Source organism: Pogona vitticeps, chromosome 5, assembly GCF_051106095.1.
Source record: "Pogona vitticeps strain Pit_001003342236 chromosome 5, PviZW2.1, whole genome shotgun sequence".
Lineage (NCBI taxonomy): Eukaryota > Metazoa > Chordata > Lepidosauria > Squamata > Agamidae > Pogona > Pogona vitticeps.
In genome coordinates this window covers 111,035,565-111,055,410 of record NC_135787.1, presented here as the reverse complement: position 1 = coordinate 111,055,410, position 19,846 = coordinate 111,035,565, and the positions used below count along the sequence as shown (strand labels likewise).

Here is a 19,846-nt window from a genome sequence, read left to right as displayed (position 1 = left end):
ATGTAGTACTGCGGAATACAACATTGAACTACAAACCAGGATGTTTTCAAAGTCTGACTTTGCATGTAAAATTGCAGAAGAGGTTTCTTCCCCAGTAATTTAATCATATTTTCTTTTAAAGCTTTTTGCAAAGCATGCTCACTGCCATTTCATATAGAACCATTAGATAGTTACCACAGATGATTTAGTGAGTGGTTATTTGCAGATGTATTGTAATTACATAAATATTAGCTACCGTATTTGCTGGCGTACAAGATGACTGGTAGTATAAGACGACCCCCCAACATTTCCACTCAAAATATGGAGTGGACGGCTCTGCTCCGGTGGCAGCTACCTGGAGCGCTGCCTGGCCCTCCCTGGAAGTTCATGGCCAGCAACGAGGAGGGTGAGAAGGAGGGGAAGCGGATCTCTGGTGGCGGATGAGCGGGCAGCTGGCCCAGCGGCAAGGAGGGCAAGGAGGAGGGGAAGCAGCCAGGCAGGCGGCGGCAGCGGAGTAGGAGGGCAAGCTGCTCTCCGGCGGTGGGCAGGCGGGCAGCTGGCTCAGCGGCCTGGGGTACCGGGCAGCCTGGCTGCAGGCTCTGGTCACTCAGGCATGGCCGGCTCTGCTTCCCTCCCTCCGTCCGGACCGACCACCTGCCTGCCCACCTGCCTTCCTCCCCGGCCGGCACAGCCCCGCTTCACTCACTCAACAGTGGTGGCAGCTCCTTCCTGGCCCAACTGAATTGCACCCAGTGTATAAGACCACTTGGAAGCATGTTTTTGGGCCAAAAAAATCATCTTATATGCCAGCAAATACAGTAGTATTCTCAGCCTCCTGTATTTTCAGTCCTCCTTCATGTGACTGTGCCCCAGAATTTTACATAATGTGGAATGTATGATATAAAAGAATTTATATCCCATAGACGGTCCTTGCTTCACGTAAGTCTTATCTAGAAGGAGTGGATATTATTTGAAAACATTATTTTTCTACCTAGTTGCATTCTCTGGAATGGTTAGCCCTCCCTGAGGCAAAATTCTTATAACAGCCCTGAGGCTACTACTTGTTGAATAGAAATTGGACAAACCAAAACAGGGCATACAGACTGAGTTTGATGGGCGCTAGAGTCAACATAGCTGAGGAGCACCAAATTAGGGGAGGTTGCTCTGAACAGATGAAAGCTATGGAAGAAAATAACTATTAATTCAGATATGTGGGAGAAATCTATCTAGGGAGTAAGTCTTTTTATGCAGTGATTATTGACTTTACTAATGTTTGTGGCTATTGTGACTTTTCTGCCATGATGCTCAGCTGGAAAGGATTATCTGCAGTTGTTGGAGAAAAGAGTCTGTTGTCAACATGCACCACACCATACATTGGGAGTTAAGCTTAGAGGCTGGTGCTTGTCCTTCTGCCTATGTAACATAATTGCTTATTTACAGAATGGGCTGGATGGCAAAGAGCTGTCTCTACCAGGCACCACCAGGTGCAAAGAGCACAGTAGTACAGTATATAAATTTGTTTAGAGCCTGGCTCAGCTGGTTTCTGTTGGCACCTCCAGCTGTATAGATGATATTGCCATTCTGTCCATGTCTCATGAAGTCATCTCCAGATAGATTCAAAGGACACAAATGTCTCTCTTCCCTTTTTGATCTGCCCCCCTCCCTGCTGCTGCCAGCTTTCCACACTAATTCTGCCATGCTGAATGTGTATTTTTCTTCTTATTTTCTAGCCAAAGCTTTTGGCCAAGGAGTTGCTAGACCTGGTGGCATCACATTTCAACCTGAAAGAGAAGGAGTACTTTGGAATTGCCTTCACAGATGAGACGTAAGTGTTTTATTACTGTGGTATAATAAAATCCTAACTTGATAGGATGAAGAAAAATCTTTCATACAAACTGCAAAAAGAAAGGAAAAAATCTGTGTGGGGCAGGGGAGAAAGCCACATCTTTATGTGATAGCAGGATGTATCATCTAGATTTTCAAAGTGTTGTGGCAACCACAGGGAACAATTCAATTTCCATAATCCTTCTGTCTGAAGAACATTTGGAGGGCCACAGTGGGCTTTTCCCAGCATATATAACTGCAGGCTCTATAAATATTTTAATCATCTAGCCCAAAACAATTACCATCTGAAACTAGAATTCAAATGCATCCATCAAGAAAAATAAATCTTCTGTTTATTTTTCTTTGTTAAACATAATATCTTCACCTCCCTTCTTTTACTTTGCAAATCCCTTTAAATGGAGGAGGGCTCTCCCAGTTAACCATTTATTGCATAGTCACTAGAACAAAAAAAAAGTGCATTGGATGCTAGAAAATGCTACATATTTAGTTAGCATCTTCAAGATGAGTAACTGATCTTTCACCCATGGCAAAACATCTGTCCCCCCCAAGTACTATACTGTACCTGCACAATGAGAGATTATAATAGTTACCCTTCTATGGTTCAGCTCCCAGAATCTCCCACTGGAGTTTCTGAGAGCTAGAGTAACCTTTCTAAGTTGTGAGCACATTGGAAATTGTTTTCAGTGAAATGTTAGTGGGAACTGTGCACTAAGGTTCCTCACAATCGCATTATCTGGACAGGAACAGATGTGCATGCTTACCTGCAAGTGAATGTGAGGACTGAAAGTAACAATTATGTTGCCAGTGGGAGTCATTAATCAGCTAACTTTGTCCTGTCATTTAAGGACATTAAGGACAATGATTTCAAAATTTCCTTATTAATTATTTCCATATTAACTTAACTGCTTAGGAATATTAAGTATCTCCAGTGGAACCTTTGTAGTTTGCCTGGTGAAAAACCCATTTTTTTTGTGAAATGTGCAATTTGTGAGTCAAGAGTAAGCTGACCACTTGTTGTGATCAATGTTTCTGCATGAATGCAATCAATTTTCCATTTACTGATGGAAATATAGTTGTTTTTACTGAGTTCAAATTGATTTGCTTGATTCTTTTGGTTTTGTTTGTTGTATCATTTGCATAATGTATTATTTGGCATGGATATTCTATAGAAAGAAACTTTTTAATGTTCTTTTGGGCTAGGAAGCAAGAAAGAAACAAAGAAAATAAATAAATGTTCAATTCTCTATCACAAGTTATGAAACTGTTAATATTAATTCTTTTTTTATGTCATCTGGCTTGTGGAGGGCCATGGATGGGTAGTATCCATCTTCGCCTGATGATGCCTTCCTTTTACTCATTGTTAGAGGAAGCAGCCACCTTGGGTCTCCCGGTTGGGAAGGAGCATGAAGCATGGGGGAATTCAGCTGCTTGCACTAGTCACTGACAGGATGTTAATGGTAGGACCCACACCATTGTACTGCTTGCACTTCTAGTTGTGAAGCTGAGCAAGCAGCATTAGAGTGAATTTCCTCACAGTAAATAACTAAGTGCCTTCAGACCTTCTGTGGGCCACACTGAACCTAGAGAGCAGAAGCTAGAGGAAGATGATGGTTGATAGAAATGTTGACATAGATTTTGGCTGTTGTCACAGCAACTGCATAGGTGACTGCATAGGTGATAGCTATCAGGCTGGTCAAGGCACACTGATTATAGATATTCGTACTGTGTGCTGTTCAGTCAGGAAAAATATATTGTCATAATGTGGAAAATCTTCCAAGTACCTCTGTATCGACATAGTGTGTGGTTTTGAATTGAAAAATTAATCTAATCTAAAGCTAACTTGCTTTAAAAAAAACACCAGGCTATCAAGAGCCCTAGAAAATATGCTCAACAGTAGTTTAAATTGTGTGTTTAAAGAAAGTGGGAGGCTTGTGTGGAGGCAACCCTAAAATAGTATGAAAGAATTTCTTTAACTTAAAAGGAAAATCTCTGCAGGTATAATTTATTTAGAAATGGTTTATAGAGATGATTTCTATTCATTAGCTTTACCATCTCATGACAGCTTGAATAGAAAATCAATAAGAGCAACATTCATGCTTGTGACTTGATAGTTTCTATTATTAATGTAAGGCCATTAGTTTCTGCAATGTGACCAGCATTAGATAGTCCTGCTGTAACATTTATTTTTAAATACTAATGCTCATATTTGAAAGATTTTGAAAATGTTTTACAGTCTTAACCATCACCCCTTAAGAGAAAGGCTGTTAGGGAAAAAGTTATGCATCTGTGTCTGGTTCGTGTGTGTATGTGTGTATGTGAGAGAGGAAGGTCTCATATGTAATTCTATGAAATTACTGGAAACTGGAAAAGTTACTTTCACAATAAAACCTTAGAATCCCCCAATTTTACATCCAGGCACCTAGGAACACTTAGCTATGTTTCCTGCATTGGATCATTCATTCATTCATTCATTCATTCATTCATTCATTCATTCACTCACTCACTCACTCACTCACTCACTCACTCACTCACTCACTCACTCACTTACTTACTTACTTACTTACTTACTTACTTACTTACTTACTTACTTACTTACTTACTTACTTACTTACTTACTTACTTACTTACTTACTTACTTATTCCACCTTTATCCTTTAAAAGGATTCAAGGAACTTAAATGCTGCTCTGCGAGCAGATAAGTTGCATGTGGGGGATTACATTACAGTACTATAACTCAAGTGTTCATCCCAATTGTGTTTGGGACAGTGACATCTTAGCTTTTCATTCAGTGTCTCTGGCTAAGCAGGGATCAGATGCCTTCCCTTTTGCACTGTCTGTCTAGAACAGTCTTTCCCAGCCTTGCATTCCTGAGATGTTCTTGGACTAAAATTGCAAGAAGCCTTGATTTCTGAGAATTGTAATCCATCTGGAGACCCAGGGTTGGTAACCATTGGTCTAGAACTTGGAAAGGTTAGGTGGGGCTGGGAGGCTACAACTACCAAGATTCCCAAGAGATACTGGGAAAGATTGTGGGATGCAGGAAATTCCTTTTTTTATTTTCATTTTCATTTTTTATGTATCAGAGCTCGGCTTCTATCGTACTACTTGTACCATTCTTTGGAAGAAATCTCTCCTATTGACCATCTTCAGTTTTATAAGAGAAAATAATACAAAACTATTTTCCCCATGGTAAATTGAGAGAAGCATTGTAGTAACTGTCGATGTATGTGTATATTTGTGCATGCACGGACACACACACACACTTGCACATGTGTGTGCATGAGAGAGAGAGAAACAGCTGTGTTTTCAAAAGCTCTTGAAAGGCAGTTTGGCTGTCTCTGTTTGCAAGGCTTTTCCAGACATTCTGGGTGGCAAATAAAATGTCTGAGACATTGTTTGGCTATGTTTTAGCCTGCAGTGAAATATTACAGTCCTTGTATAAACTCCTAGCTCTAACGACTTTTAATGGAAATCCTGACAGGCTTTCAATTATATACTCAGCCAAGGGTGGTAGAAGCTGCAATAAAGGACAAAAGCTCTTATCTCTTTGGTTCTCCATCTCTTCGTAGTGCCTCTTGAATTGTCACCCTGACAGGCTGAACTTTATATGTTAAACATTTAAGACTGAGAGGATATCATCATTCCCACTGCAGTGTTCTGTATATCCCTCAAATGCTGTACAGTCACCTAAGAAACTTCATTTAATGGTTTGTGTGACTTCAGTATTGTTCTTATCATCTCAGCCTCTGTGTGCAGTAGAATGAGGCCTTTTGTTGCTATTTCAGACACTCATCTTTCTCTCTTTCTTTCATACCAGGGGCCATCTGAACTGGCTTCAGTTGGACCGCCGGGTGCTGGAACATGACTTCCCCAAAAAGTCTGGACCGGTTGTTTTGTATTTTTGTGTTAGGTAAGTATATATATTATCATATTGTGTCTTCAAATGTGACATGATAGATTTCTCTATTTTTCTTCTTATTGCTGATACGCAATTCAGCTGAGAGCCTTAGCAGTGCCATTTGTGATCCAGGAAGTCCCTATTGTAGGAAATCATGGGAATCTTAAGAATCTTTGGCCCCCTCCCTGCCCCCAGAATGGGAGAGTGCCATGGCTCAGTACTAGGACACCTGCTTTGCATATATATTACAGTGGACCCTCTACTTATGGAATGCATCCGTATTGGAACGGTGGCTGCAAGTCGAAAAGTCTGTAGGTCAACTCTCCATTGACCTACAATGCATTGAAAACCGATTAATGCTGTAACCGGCCATTTTTGTTCCATTTTTGTTTCATTTGGGTTTTTTTCTGGTCTGTAGGTCGATTCTCTGGCTGCAAGTCAAATCTAAATTTTGCAGCCAGAGAAGTCTGTAACTCGAAAAGTCTGTAAGTCGAGCTGTCTGTAAGTCGAGGGTCCACTGTATTCCAAATTCAGTTTGTGATAGGGATAATTTTTTACTCCCCAAATTACCTACAGAGAATGATCTAATCAGAATAAAGGAACCAAGACCAGATGAATCCAAGGGCCAAATCAAGATCAGGAAGCTTCCAAAATAGGAGGCAACTGTTACATACAGCACTGATGTTACCTGTCTGTCATGGGTTTGGAGGGAAAGTTCCATCCTATGGGGAGTGGAAGGCGGGACATCAGGAGGAGGGGCTGTACTGTATATATATGTGAAGCCTGTGTGGTGAAGTTCAGGAGATGCTGGGATGTGAAGAAGCAGCAGCTGGGAAGAAGAAGCTGGTGTGGGAGTCTGTGTGTCAGACAGGGTACTACTGTGTGTCAGAGTACCAACCTGATAGGTTCAGGTGTCTGAATGGTTAGCCAGAACTGATAGGTTCAGGGTCTGTGCTTCAAGTTAAGGGTTCTGTGTGAACCAAACTGTATGCATGTATGAATGGGAATAAGCCACGTTACTATATCTTATTCACCTGATTATTTTATTTTCCCTGTGTGTTGTATTTAAATAAACCTCATTCTTTTATTTGTTAAAAATCCATCCCTGGTCTGTGTGACTTCTTATAGGGAATGGTTGGTGGCAGCTTAGTTAACGTGTGGCAGATCCCAGTAGGTCTGGGTTTGTCACATTGATTGGTGTCCAGCGTGTGGGATACGACTGGTCCAGTTGTCCAGCGGTCCAGCAAAGCCTTGGCAAGTGTGCCCAGAGCAAGGGGGGTCTAGTCAGGGACAATCTGAGAGCACGTAGGTAATCTTCTAGGTGTACCTCACGGGGAGGTGCGCTAGTGGAAGAACGTGCCAACTGGGGAGACTAGATTAGGGTGCTCTGAGGCAGCCTGTTTTTGGCGGGAAAAAAGCTGAGGCGAAACTGTGTAGTAGCAGTGATCTAGCCTGCCTGCTGAGAGGCCCAGCAGAGGGGGGTAGGCTCTGGCTCGCAACTGTTGCAAGTTAAGTGCTGAAGGACAGCAGCAATCTATAGGGAAAGCTGCTTCTGAGGCAAAAGAAAAGAAAAAAAAAGTGGTCGTTTTATTTTGAGGCTTGACTTTTTAAAGCAGCCTGTTCTGAGGGGAGATTATGCCCTTGACTCGAAGCCAGATGGCAGAAATGGGTGAAGTGAAAGACCCCCAGGTAGACCAAGGTTCTGAGGATGAATTTGGCTCAGTGCAAGGTGACAGCAGAGGAGAGCAGAACCCAGAACTCAGAAAATTGCTCATAGCCCAACAGCATGAACTGAGGGTGAGGGAAATGGAGGAAAGATTAGAGAGAGAGAGAATGGAAAAGGAAGAAAGATTAGAGAGAGAAAGAAGGGAGGAAAGGGAGAAACAGAGACAATTTGAATTGGCATTGGAGAGAGAGAAAATGGCGTTTGAATTAAGAAAACTGGAACTGATGAACCAGAACAATAATAACAATAGGGATTCTGAGGGAGGCCAATTGTCTAAAGCTGACCTGAAGAAATTCCCTGTGTACCACAAGGGAGATTGTCCTGAGGTGTTCTTTTCCTTAGTGGAAAGAGCGTTTGTGGACTTCTCAGTGAGGGAAACTGAGAAGATGACCATCATGCGATCTTTAATCAGTGGTAGCCTGGCTGAGGTTTATTCAGAGATGCCAGAGGAACTGATGAGAGATTTTGCAGAGTTTAAAAAACTGGTGTTTGCAAGACATGGGATAAATGCGGAACAGCTGAGACAAAGATTCAGGTCCCTCACCAAGAAACCAGAACAAACTTTTGCCCAAGTGGGGGCTCAATTGGTGAGGCTGCTTGAGAAATGGCTATCTCAGGAGGGGACAGAGACCTTTCAACAGCTTAAAGATTTGATAGCGCTGGAACAGTTCTATTCAGTCCTGCATGGGGAATTGAAATTCCAGGTGAGGGAAAGGAAACCAAAATCTGTGGCAGAAGCCGCCGAGATTGCAGATTTTATTCACCAGATAAGAAAGCCCTTAGGTGAGGAGAAATCTGTAGGAAAACCCAAAGAAACCTACAGCAAGTACTCTCAGGGACCAGGGAAAAGCCAGCAAGGGGGAGGGGCCCATGGTGAAGGGAAGCCCTCAGACATGAAACCAAGACCTCAGATTTTGGAGGGAAAACCAAAACAAGATGAGAGAGAATCAAAATACACCAGAAAATGTTATTTCTGTCAGGGAAAGGGCCATCTAATCTCAGAGTGTGAGAAATTAAAGCCGCTAAAAGGAATTGTGCCTCAGGAGTCGAGTGGAACCAAGCCAAAAGCTGTGTTCTGTGTCCAGAAAGAGCAAGGCTCATTGTCACTGAGGGAGCCTGTTGCCATGGCGACTCAATCTGGAACAGCTACATCTGCTGATCAGGCTGAGGAAAATGGTCCTCTTGTAGAAGTCAGGCGCTGCCTGCTGGTGAGAACAGATTCTCAGTTGTTTGAGACAGCAGGGGTGGACGTAGGAATACTTGACCGTCAGTATCGGGGGCTGCGGGACACTTGTTCTCAGGTGACCCTGTGCCATCCAGATATTATTCCTAGGGAATATGTAATCCCAAATGAGAGCATGAAGGTGGCAGGGATTGAGGGGCAGATAATCTCACTGCCAGTCGCGGAGGTACCTGTGAACTTTCAAGGCTGGAGGGGAGTTTGGCGGATAGCAATTTCATCGACTCTGCCAGCAGCCGTGCTCGTGGGAAATGACCTGGCTGAACATGTGAAACGGGTGCTAGTGATTACACGCTCACAAGCCACCACGGGGACAGTTCAGGGGGGTAATGATGAGCCAGAGACGGAAGCAGGTGGGGGGAGTTCAGAAGCTGTGGTGGAAACCTTAACCACAGACAGCAGATTTGGACAAGAGCAAAAGGCAGATGCCACTCTCCAAAAGTGTTTTGAACAGGTGACTGACGCCCAGCTAACACCTGAAACCCCAGTGAGATTTCTGGAGAAAAAGGGGATTTTATATAGAGAGACCCTGAGGAATATCTCAAAAGGGGGAGATGGGATCAGAAGTCAGCTGGTGGTACCTGAAAAGTATCGCCCCATGATCTTACAAAGGGGGCACTCTGACATGTTTGCTGCACACTTAGGGGTGAACAAAACACAGCAGAGAATCACACAGAATTTTTACTGGCCTGACATAGGGAAGCAGATCAGGGAGTTCTGTAAACAATGTGATGTGTGTCAAAGGCAGGGGAATAGCCGCGACAGGACCAAAGCAAAGTTGTGCCCTTTGCCTGTGATTGACACTCCGTTCAAATGCATAGGGGTGGATATTGTGGGACCTTTGCCCAAGGCCACAAAGAGGGGGAACAGGTTCATTCTCACCATTGTGGACCATGCCACGAGGTACCCTGAAGCCATTCCCTTGACTAACATTGAAACTAACACAGTGGCAGATGCCTTGGTGGGGTATATGTCCAGGATGGGATTTGCCTCAGAAATAATCACAGATTGGGGCGCATCGTTCACATCAAAGCTCATGAAACGCTTATGGCAAATCTGTGGAATTAAGCACAAGGAAACTACTGCCTATCATCCTGAAAGTAATGGGTTAACTGAGAAGTTCAATGGGACTCTAATGCGCATGATTAGGGCTTACTTGGCAGAGAATCCAAACAATTGGGACCAGAAGCTGCAATCCCTTTTGTTTGCTTATCGATCAGTGCCACAAGCCAGTACCGGGTTCAGTCCATTTGAACTTTTATTTGGGAGAAGGGTGAAAGGGCCCCTTGATTTGATCAAACAAAATTGGGAGCAGATCACCCAGGATGACCCACAAGACGTTGTGACATACATAGACACCTTAAGGAATGACCTAAAGGGAAACCTAGAGCTAGCAGCAGAGACCCTGCAAGCTCAAAAGGTCAGAAAGAAAGCTTGGGATGACCAGAGAGCCGGGGAGAGGCACTTTGACCCAGGGGAGGAAGTGCTGTGGCCTGGGCCCTGCAGAGAGAGCAAACTGCAGCTGGGTATCCCAGAAAGAAAATACTTGGGTCACAAGGTAGGGGGAGGAGTGATAAAACCCCTGGAGGCCAAAATAGAAGCTGTTCGTGATTGGCCCAGACCCAACACCAAGAAAAAAGTCAAATCATTTCTTGGGTTGGTGGGCTACTACAGAAAGTTTATCCCGAGGTTTAGCGAGATTGCGGCTCCGCTGACCGATCTGACGAGGAAGAAGGCTGATGACCGCATCCCGTGGACCAGCGACTGTGAGGCGGCGTTCCAGAGGTTGAAGGAGGCGCTCGTCCAGTATCCAGTGCTGCGTGCTCCAGACTTCGACCGGGAGTTCATCATCTACACCAATGCTTCTAACAGCGGGGTAGGAGCAGTTCTGTGCCAGGAGGATGAGAATGGTGACCAGCATCCAGTGTCCTACCTGAGTAGGAAACTTCAAAAAGGTGAGAGACATTTGGCAACCGTGGAGAAGGAGTGTTTGGCCATAGTCTACGCGATCCAGAAGGCCAAGCCTTACATCTGGGGAAGACATTTTATTCTGTGCACTGACCATTCACCATTGCAATGGTTAAAGACAATGAAAACCCACAATAGCAAACTTATGAGGTGGGCTTTAAACCTACAGGACTATGACTTTGAAGTGAAGGTGGTCAGAGGGTCAGTGAACTGTGTTGCTGACGCCTTGTCAAGAAGACCTGAAGAATGAAGACGGCGAAAGAAACATGGACTATGTATATATATTGATGACAAAAAGTTAAATGTACCTGTTTTTTGAACTTGATTTGTATGAATAAAGGTAAATTGATGTAATGTATATGGTAAATGTTTAAATGCCTAATTGCTATGGTTAACTTAGAATGTAAGTATAAGTAAGTATGATATGGTATGTATAACTGTTGTTGTGTGTTTTATCCAGGTTGTTTTTTTGGGAAAAAGTACCTTAGCTTTCCCCCTACAAAACAACTTATAAAGAGGGGAGGTGTTACATACAGCACTGATGTTACCTGTCTGTCATGGGTTTGGAGGGAAAGTTCCATCCTATGGGGAGTGGAAGGCGGGACATCAGGAGGAGGGGCTGTACTGTATATATATGTGAAGCCTGTGTGGTGAAGTTCAGGAGATGCTGGGATGTGAAGAAGCAGCAGCTGGGAAGAAGAAGCTGGTGTGGGAGTCTGTGTGTCAGACAGGGTACTACTGTGTGTCAGAGTACCAACCTGATAGGTTCAGGTGTCTGAATGGTTAGCCAGAACTGATAGGTTCAGGGTCTGTGCTTCAAGTTAAGGGTTCTGTGTGAACCAAACTGTATGCATGTATGAATGGGAATAAGCCACGTTACTATATCTTATTCACCTGATCATTTTATTTTCCCTGTGTGTTGTATTTAAATAAACCTTATTCTTTTATTTGTTAAAAATCCATCCCTGGTCTGTGTGACTTCTTATAGGGAATGGTTGGTGGCAGCTTAGTTAACGTGTGGCAGATCCCAGTAGGTCTGGGTTTGTCACAGCAACAAGTTAAATGTAAAATAGTGACTACTTTTTAGAGTAACAAGGAACAATTAGGTTATTTTTTGCCCCCTGGAATGTTACTTTTCAACCCTAATGAAACTAACACAAAAAATTACTTTGAGGATGGGTTGTGAGTAGCAGGTACTCCCCATTATTCATTAACACTTACTTTAGACAGATGTAAGCTGTTTTGTTGTATGTTTTGGTTGAAAACAAGAGTCTCGCACCAGTCAAAGCAATACAAAACCCTGTGATTTGCTTCTGGGACAATGTTGTCATATTTCAGGAAGTAAGGGAGGCAGCCATCCACAATTTCTATGATGTCTTAAGCATCCTGTCACTTTGTTAACAGCACACTTTAGGCAGTACAGAAATGGTGGTCTCAGAATAGTAATAAAGTGTTGAAAATATATAGTCTTGGGAAAAATGTGTGGTTCTGAGGAGTAATGCAACAAAATCTGTCTGAACTAATATTTTAAGCTCTGGTGTCTTCATATGTTCAGATATAACCTCAGACTCACGAGCCGGTCTTAGACAAATCATAATTCCTGTTGTCAACTGTTTTACTTTGCAAGGTTATACCTGCTTTGAATTTCTAAGCTGAAATAGAAAGATAAAATGTAAATGTGAATAATAAATACAAAATGAATAATAAAAAGAACTGCTGAGGTAATTCAGATGAAGGTCTCTGAAAACTGAAATGAGCTATATACATACCATCTTATATTATTCTTGGTCCTTTTAAAAATCAAGCTTTATTGGAATACATGGAGGAGAAGCTTTCTCATCATGGTCATGAATACACTGTATAATCACAAAGGGCATATACGATGCTGTGCCAGGGTGTCTGTCATGGCTTTTGTTCTAGTATATAGCATTGTTGCGGCATGTTTTCTGTCATATTGAATAATCTCTCTGTTTAGATGAGGGTATAAAGATTTCTCCCCCTATAGGATTGATTTCATTGTGGTTGATTGAACTCTCCATTCTTCTGGAGATTCTGGGAAATATGGCTATTTGAAATGTTGTGCAGATCTTCAGCAAAGAATGGCCACTGACATCAAGCAGTAGTTTTTGAGCCTCTTTGAGGAAAGCTATATAATAAATATTAAAACAATATATATTTGTGCACATATTGCATGTGAAGGTGCTGGAACTTGTTTAATAGGGAACTGCATGAAGAGATATGGACTGTCGGGGGAAATATATAAATTAGGAGTTTGAACCATCTTTAATGCTGAGTAGATTGCTGTAGTTGTAGTTTAGTCATTAAGTCGTGTCCGACTCTTCGTGACCCCATGGACCAGAGCATGCCAGGCCCTCCTGTCTTCCACTGCCTCCCAGATTTGGGTCAAATTCATGTTGGTAGCTTAGATGACACTATCCAACCATCTCGTCCTCTGTCGTCCTCTTCTCCTCTTGCCTTCATTCTTTCCGAACATCAGGATCTTTTCTGGGGAGTCTTCTCATGAGATGGTATTGGAGCCTCAGCTTCAGGATCTGTCCTTCCAGTGAGTATTCAGGGTTGATTTCTTTCAAAATGGATAGGTTTGTTTTCTTTGCAGTCCAGGGGACTCTCAAGAGCCTCATCCAGCACCACAATTCAAAAGCATCAATTGTTTGATGGTCAGCCTTCTTTATGGTCCAGCTCTCACTTCCATACATCGTTATTGGAAAAACCATAGCTTTGACTATGTTGACCTTTGTCGGCAAGGTGATGTCTCTGCTTTTTAAGATGCTGTTCTAGGTTTGTCATCACTTTCTTCCCAAGAAGCAGGCGTCTTTTAGTTTTGTGGCTGCTATCACCATCTGCAATGATCATGGAGCCCAAGAAAGTAAAATCTGTCACTGCCTCCATATCTTCCCCTTCTATTTGCCAGGAGGTGATGGGACCAGTGGCCATGATCTTAGTTTTTTTATGTTGAACTTCAGACCATTTTTGTGCTCTCCTCTTTCACCCTCATTACAAGGTTCTTTAATTCCTCCTCACTTTCTGCCATCAGAGTGGTATCATCTGCATATCAGAGGTTGTTGATATATCTTCTGACAATCTTAATTCCAGTTTGGGATTCATCCAGTCCAGCCTTCCGCATGATGTATTCTGCATAGGTAGGTTAAATAAGCAGGGAGACAATATACAGCCTTGTCGTACTCCTTTCCCAATTTTGAACCTATCAGTTGTTCCATATCCAGTTCTAACTGCTTCCTGTCCCATATATAGATTTCTCAGAAGATGGATAAGGTGGTCAGGCACACCCATTTCTTTAAGAATTTGCCCTAGTTTGTTGTGGTTGACACAGTCAAAGGCTGAGTAGATAGAGGCATGATTATGAAGATATATAAGATTCAGACCCAAACAGTTTTTGAAATCTAAATCAGACAAGAAGAATGGTGCATTGGGGAACAATCCCAGACAGGAAGAAAATTGGAAGAAGTAAAGGGGAAAGTGGACTCTAGGGAAGAACTTGGAACAGGACTGAAAGGTTGTTTTAATATAAGACCCCATGAAACAGGAGGGCTTTTTTTTTGGTTGTTTGTTTGTTTTTTTATGCCTACATTTGTCAAAATGAGTGGGGGAGATAACTTAGAGGAAATAAAGGAGGCAGGTTGTTTCCCTTAACAAAAGAAGCCTGCCTGAGGAGCTGCAGCCATCTCTAGATCCAGGGGAAAATGTGCTAGATAGGGCAGGGGAGCTTCAGCAGGGTGTTTCTCAGTAAGGGATGCCCAAGGAGGCTGGATCTGAGGCTTCTGGGTCTAGTGAATAAGGCTGGTAGAGCAAAGAGGTGATTCGCTAGACTCAGCCAGGCCGGTGACTGAAGGAAGGCAGGAAGAAGGATTGACTAACTGCCTGGTTGTGTGAATGAATAGGTGCCATGAGTGCACATGACACGTCCAATGAAAGCAAAATGTTGCTCCTGTACACCAGCTCCTGGCACACTCACACTCATTCCCACCCACAGCCTGTCAGGAGCAGAGGAGGAGGAGGCTGGCTTGAGGAGACAGCCAGCGGAATTGCTGCAGCAATTTGCACTTGTTGCTCTTTTTGTAGATCTCTTCCTCTTGCAGATAGACTGACACCTGTTCTAAATGCTGTCATAGCATGGAAGCTATGAAGACCACAGCTCAAGTGAGACCCCACAACAGCAAGGGGATGAAGTGGGGAGGGGTTTCTACTGCCCTGATGGGCTGGTGGAGAAGTAACTTGATTCTGCCCTTGCACTTTATCCCCCTCATCTTATTTATTTATTTATTTAATTTATACCCTGCCTGTCTGGCCCACCGGACCACTCTAGGTGGCTTCCAAATATAAAATCAAATAATAAAACATAGACAAATACATAATAATCAAACAAGAACAGCAGTAAAAATAAAAAGGAAAAGTAAGGAAAAAAATCAAGAGTTGGCTGGAGGGAAGGCCTGAATAAACAGCCATGTTTTTAATTGGGTTTTAAAGGTGCCCAGCGTGGGGGCCGCGTGAATCGCCGGAGGGATTTTGTTCCAGAGGCGAGGAGCCACCGCCAAGAAGGCCCGGTTTCGTGTCTTCTCCTTCCGGGCCTCTCTCGGCGTCAGGCTCCTCAGCCTCACCTCCTGACTCGCACGGGTGATCCGGATAGACCTTGGTGGGAGGAGGTGTTCCGCCAAATATCGAGGTCCTAAACCGTTTAGGGCCTTATAAGTAAGCATTAAAACTTTGAAGTTGACACGGAAACAGATGGGCAGCCAATGCAATGCGGCCAGCGTTGGAGAGATGTGTTGATATTTTCTCACTCCTGTAAGGAGCCTGGCCGCCGCATTCTGCACCACCTGAAGTTTCCGTGGCAGCCTCAAAGGCAGCCCCATGTAGAGCGTGTTACAGTGATCTAATCTTGAGATTACGAGCGCATGCACCAAGGTAGTGAGTGCCCCCATGTCGAGATAGGGTCGCAGCCGGGCAATCCGCCAAAGATGGAAAAATGCGGTGCGGACTACCGACACCACCTGAGTTTCCATGGTGAGCGTTGGGTCCAAATATATGCCGAGGCTGTGGACCCCACTCTTCGCGGCCAAGGTGGTCCCCCCAAATGTTAGAGAGCCACCCAAGCCATCTACCACGGGGGCACCCACCCTCAGAACTTCCGTCTTATCCGGATTCAGCCTCAGTCCGTTCTCTTGCATCCATTGCAGTACGGCCCCCAGGCAACGCTGAAGGGAAAGGACAGCATCACCTGCAGTTGGTGAAAAGGAGATGTAGAGCTGGGTGTCATCGGCATATTGATGACACGAAGCCCCACATCCCCTAATGACCCCACCCAGCGGCCTCATATAGATGTTAAACAGCATTGGGGAGATAATCGACCCCTGTGGAACCCCACAATTGAGACTCCTCGGGGCCGAGACACTCTCCCCAAGCTGAACTCTCTGGGGACAGTCCCCCAAGAAGGAACAGAGCCAGGCAAGTGCCGAGCCATCAATTCCCAACTCAGAGAGCCTTCCCAGGAGGATACCGTGGTCGACGGTATTAAAGGCCGCCGAGATGTCGAGGAGGACCAGCAGGGAGATTTTGCCCCTGTCGGCCTCCCTCAACAGGTCATCGTACAGGGCGACCAATGCCGTCTCAGTACCGTGGCGTAGTAGCAGACACGCCCAGCCCTGATGCCCTGACCTGCTGAGCAGGAAGGGAGAAGGAGCAGGTGCAGGGAGAGAGGTGGGATGCACCACACAAAGAATGTTAACTCAAGGGAGCTGCAACTGATGCCTGCCTATCCACTGCACCTGATCAGCTGGGACCCAAAGAGGCTAAAGAAAAGTGATCAAACAATGCATTTGTAACATAGAGAATGCAGTGTTTATTTGACATAGCTCTGCGTTTGGCAAAGTTGTGCACAGCAGACTCAAAATGCAATTCTTTTTGTGTATGAAACAGTTTTTTATTGGATGAACTGTTGTACACATTGTCAATCAGTAAGTGTATATACATACATTTAATACAAATATATAAAAATATATTAAAAATAGTTGATTGCAAAGTTGGTTACACACTCACCTTGAATTCTCAGAGGAAACCCCCTGGTCTCCAAACCACCATTCCTGTTTCCCCCACCCCCACCCTTTGGGGGGGGGGGAACAAGCATGAATTTCCCTATTTTCCCCTCCTTTCCAGAAGTCATAATCTTAGAGATAGGTGCTGCCAACTTCCTGTTTATGAAGCCCAGTTCTCGCATTAGCCTCAGGAGAGAGAAATCCACTCTGAATTCCTAATCATTGCTTTGAATTGGCACAGAATACTATGAAAAGAGGTGCAGGAATAAGCAAGTGCACAGTTACTTAAAAAGACACACAAAATACAGTATTTAAAATTAAGTTGGAAGGGGGATCCTGGTCTGTGGGTTTGCTTTATACACTTTTTGACACTGGGGTTAAGGAGTTGTACAAATGAATTCAAATGCTTTAAATGTGTCCATAGTTTCTGAGAGGCAACAGATAGATATGGGGATTACGTTACAAAGGCAAGTGGGGAATTTTCTGTCTCATATTGGAGAGTGTTTTAAAGGGTTGTTGATGGATGAAGATATTCAAGATTGGTACTCTGGTCGCAGGAAACTTGAGTTAAAATTAACATATTATAGCCTGGTGATAGGCCAGAGAGGAAAGTTGCAGTTTTTCAGTCTGTCAGCGACTTTGAGTCCGTCTTCACTGGGGTCATGTGTAGTGGAAAGGTCCACTCCACTCCCAGGATTCCAGTTCTGTATGGGTCCAATACATGCTGCTTTTAGAACATTTGAATCTGCTCAACAACTGCTGTTTATGGCTTTTGAAATATATATGTAGCTGCAAGTGATATGTTGAACATGTAATTTAACCCTAATATCCTATTATACCTAACCATAGCTTCATTCTGTCCTGCAGAAATATAATTCCATTAATTCCTTTGTAAATGGTGCACCCAGCTGATCATTTATTTTATACATGAAACAGAGAGAAACATAAAAAGATGGGTGACCATATCTCAGATGATCCCTTTTTTGGGGAGATAACACTGGGGATTCAAACTCCAAGCCCAGGAAGACCCACTGAGCTACACCAACTAAATCTTAGATTCATCCTAAACAGAGGGGAAAAGTCTTCCTTCAGTTAGCTTGATTCCATATTGATAATGGTGGCATGTCCTAATTGTCACAATGTCCTTGTTTTATCAGCTAGTTAAACCATGTTGGTAACAGTGACCAGGATGACCTTGCTGTAAAAAACAACAACATTGTAACTGAGTCTTGTTATGTGCTGCATGTGAAGATACTGGTCAAATAAGCAGCCTTAAGACTCTGTGGTAAATAACAACCTCCTCTTGCTGGCAGTATACACACACTTCTGTATTATTTTGTGATTGCATTCAGATATGCAACTTAAATAACAAAAACAGAGCATCCCCCCTCTCCATATAGGAACAAAACGAAAGCAGACAAAGTGGGCTCTCACTGAGTACGGTCTCTAGCATACCAAAGCAAAATTGCCCATTATTACTTCTGATTGCTAGTGTTTCAGAATAGAATGAGAATAGGATTGAGCACAGAAGGGATTCCACTCTCCTTGCTCTCTGAAGACTGGCACAATAGATGTTAAAATCGATACTAAGAGTTCCACTCTCAAAGGGAGAAAGAGAAGAGGCGTTTACTGCTTTTTATATTTGTTTCCAGGTGCTGCTTACTTAATAGATCGGCAACTGAGCTGTTCTTTTTCTCATTTCTCCCCCCTGCTGAGGAACTGTACACAGGAACATGTGAGAAAGCAAGCACAAGCTGATTTGCGCTTTGTCCAGTGGTCACCTCTGGATAGAATGATAGCTGTGTTTTAGTCCATTTGGTCTGCATGCGTATTCATCCTTGTGGAGCATGATGATGGGGGGAATGCATGTGACAGTTGCGGGTTCTCCTATCTTCAGCTCCTACAAACCATGTCAGACTAATTCGGTTTCCAGAGTACCTCCAGGGTGTAAGTGGTAGATTGAATCCCTGGGAGAATTCCTTCAGAAGCAGTCATGTGCAGAGGCTGGAATGTTCGGTTTGAAAATTAATTTACCAGTGTTAACCTTTAGATGGGGGGAAGCAGTTTGTTGCTGTTCACTTTTAAAGCTGAAATTGTTTAATCCATTGAATGAACGTTATTACCTTGTTAATTAAATTGTTAGTTTAGGAATAAACAGTGAGAATTATCAGGAATGACGTGTATGTTGTCACCATTGCCTCTCCGATGGCACATTTGTTAATTTGCTCCTTTTTCTTGGCCTTCTCCAGTCTGGTAGTTTTTTTCCAGATGGACTACAAATGCCACAACACAATTGTCTTACAGAGCTGGACCCTCTACACATTGATCAAATGTTGCTGTAGGATTGGGCTTTCCTTACTGCACAATGACTGTACCTGGTTTAAACTTGCTCATTCCAAACTTTTATTGTTGCAGTTTTCCCCAGTGGAACATCAGTGTCATAGTGAAGAAAGAACTAAAACAACTAAGTCTCTAAAGATAATACGATTATTGATTATCAGGATCTAGTTTATTCTTACCATCTAATTTGCCTTATTTTGGCATCCCTTGTCCTTTTGGCAATTTAGCAGTCAAGTTAGCTAAGAAATACAAGTACAAAGTGTGAGGGTCTGATCTTATGCAGAAATAGACTGCTATTGTTTTTGTTTATTTGTTTTTAATTTTTTTTTTCATTTTCAATGGGTATAGGAATTGGAGTAGGGATTATAGGGGATAAAGAGGGAACAGGTATGGCTAGGGAAAGGGGTAAAAAGTTCAGAGAGCAAAAGAGTATTCTTACATCCAATTACACAATTATGCTAAAGAGGAAAATCACAAAAAGAACAATTTAGCCATTTTTGCTAGAATATCTACAGTTACTAATCTCTCTATTCCCTTGGATCACATTCTTCTATCTATACTTTCCAATTCATATTTCAAGTTCAGTTATAAAGTCATTCCCAGTTTTTGAGTCCTTTTGGAGATGACCTTTCATTTAATGCCTCTGTTAGTATATCCATTGCCGCCACTTCCAATATCTTTTCTGTCAACTCCTCTAGGGACAGTACTACTTCTTTCTTCCAATGTTTCCCATATGTTATCCCCTCTGCAGTAATTACATGTATTATCAAATATCTCAT

General features: G+C 43.1%; 1 protein-coding gene across 8 annotated transcripts in view; it reads left to right on the top strand.

Moving 5' to 3' along the window:
* The window catches only part of FRMD4A (FERM domain containing 4A), a 605,541-nt gene that overhangs the window by 444,637 nt on the left and 141,058 nt on the right, over positions 1-19,846 (top strand). For all 8 annotated transcript variants that reach the window (XM_073000747.2, XM_073000748.2, XM_073000749.2 and 5 more), the window contains 2 exons: positions 1,710-1,804; positions 5,642-5,734. In XM_073000747.2, the coding sequence (XP_072856848.1) occupies positions 1,710-1,804; positions 5,642-5,734 (188 nt within the window). The remainder of the gene's footprint in view (positions 1-1,709; positions 1,805-5,641; positions 5,735-19,846) is intronic.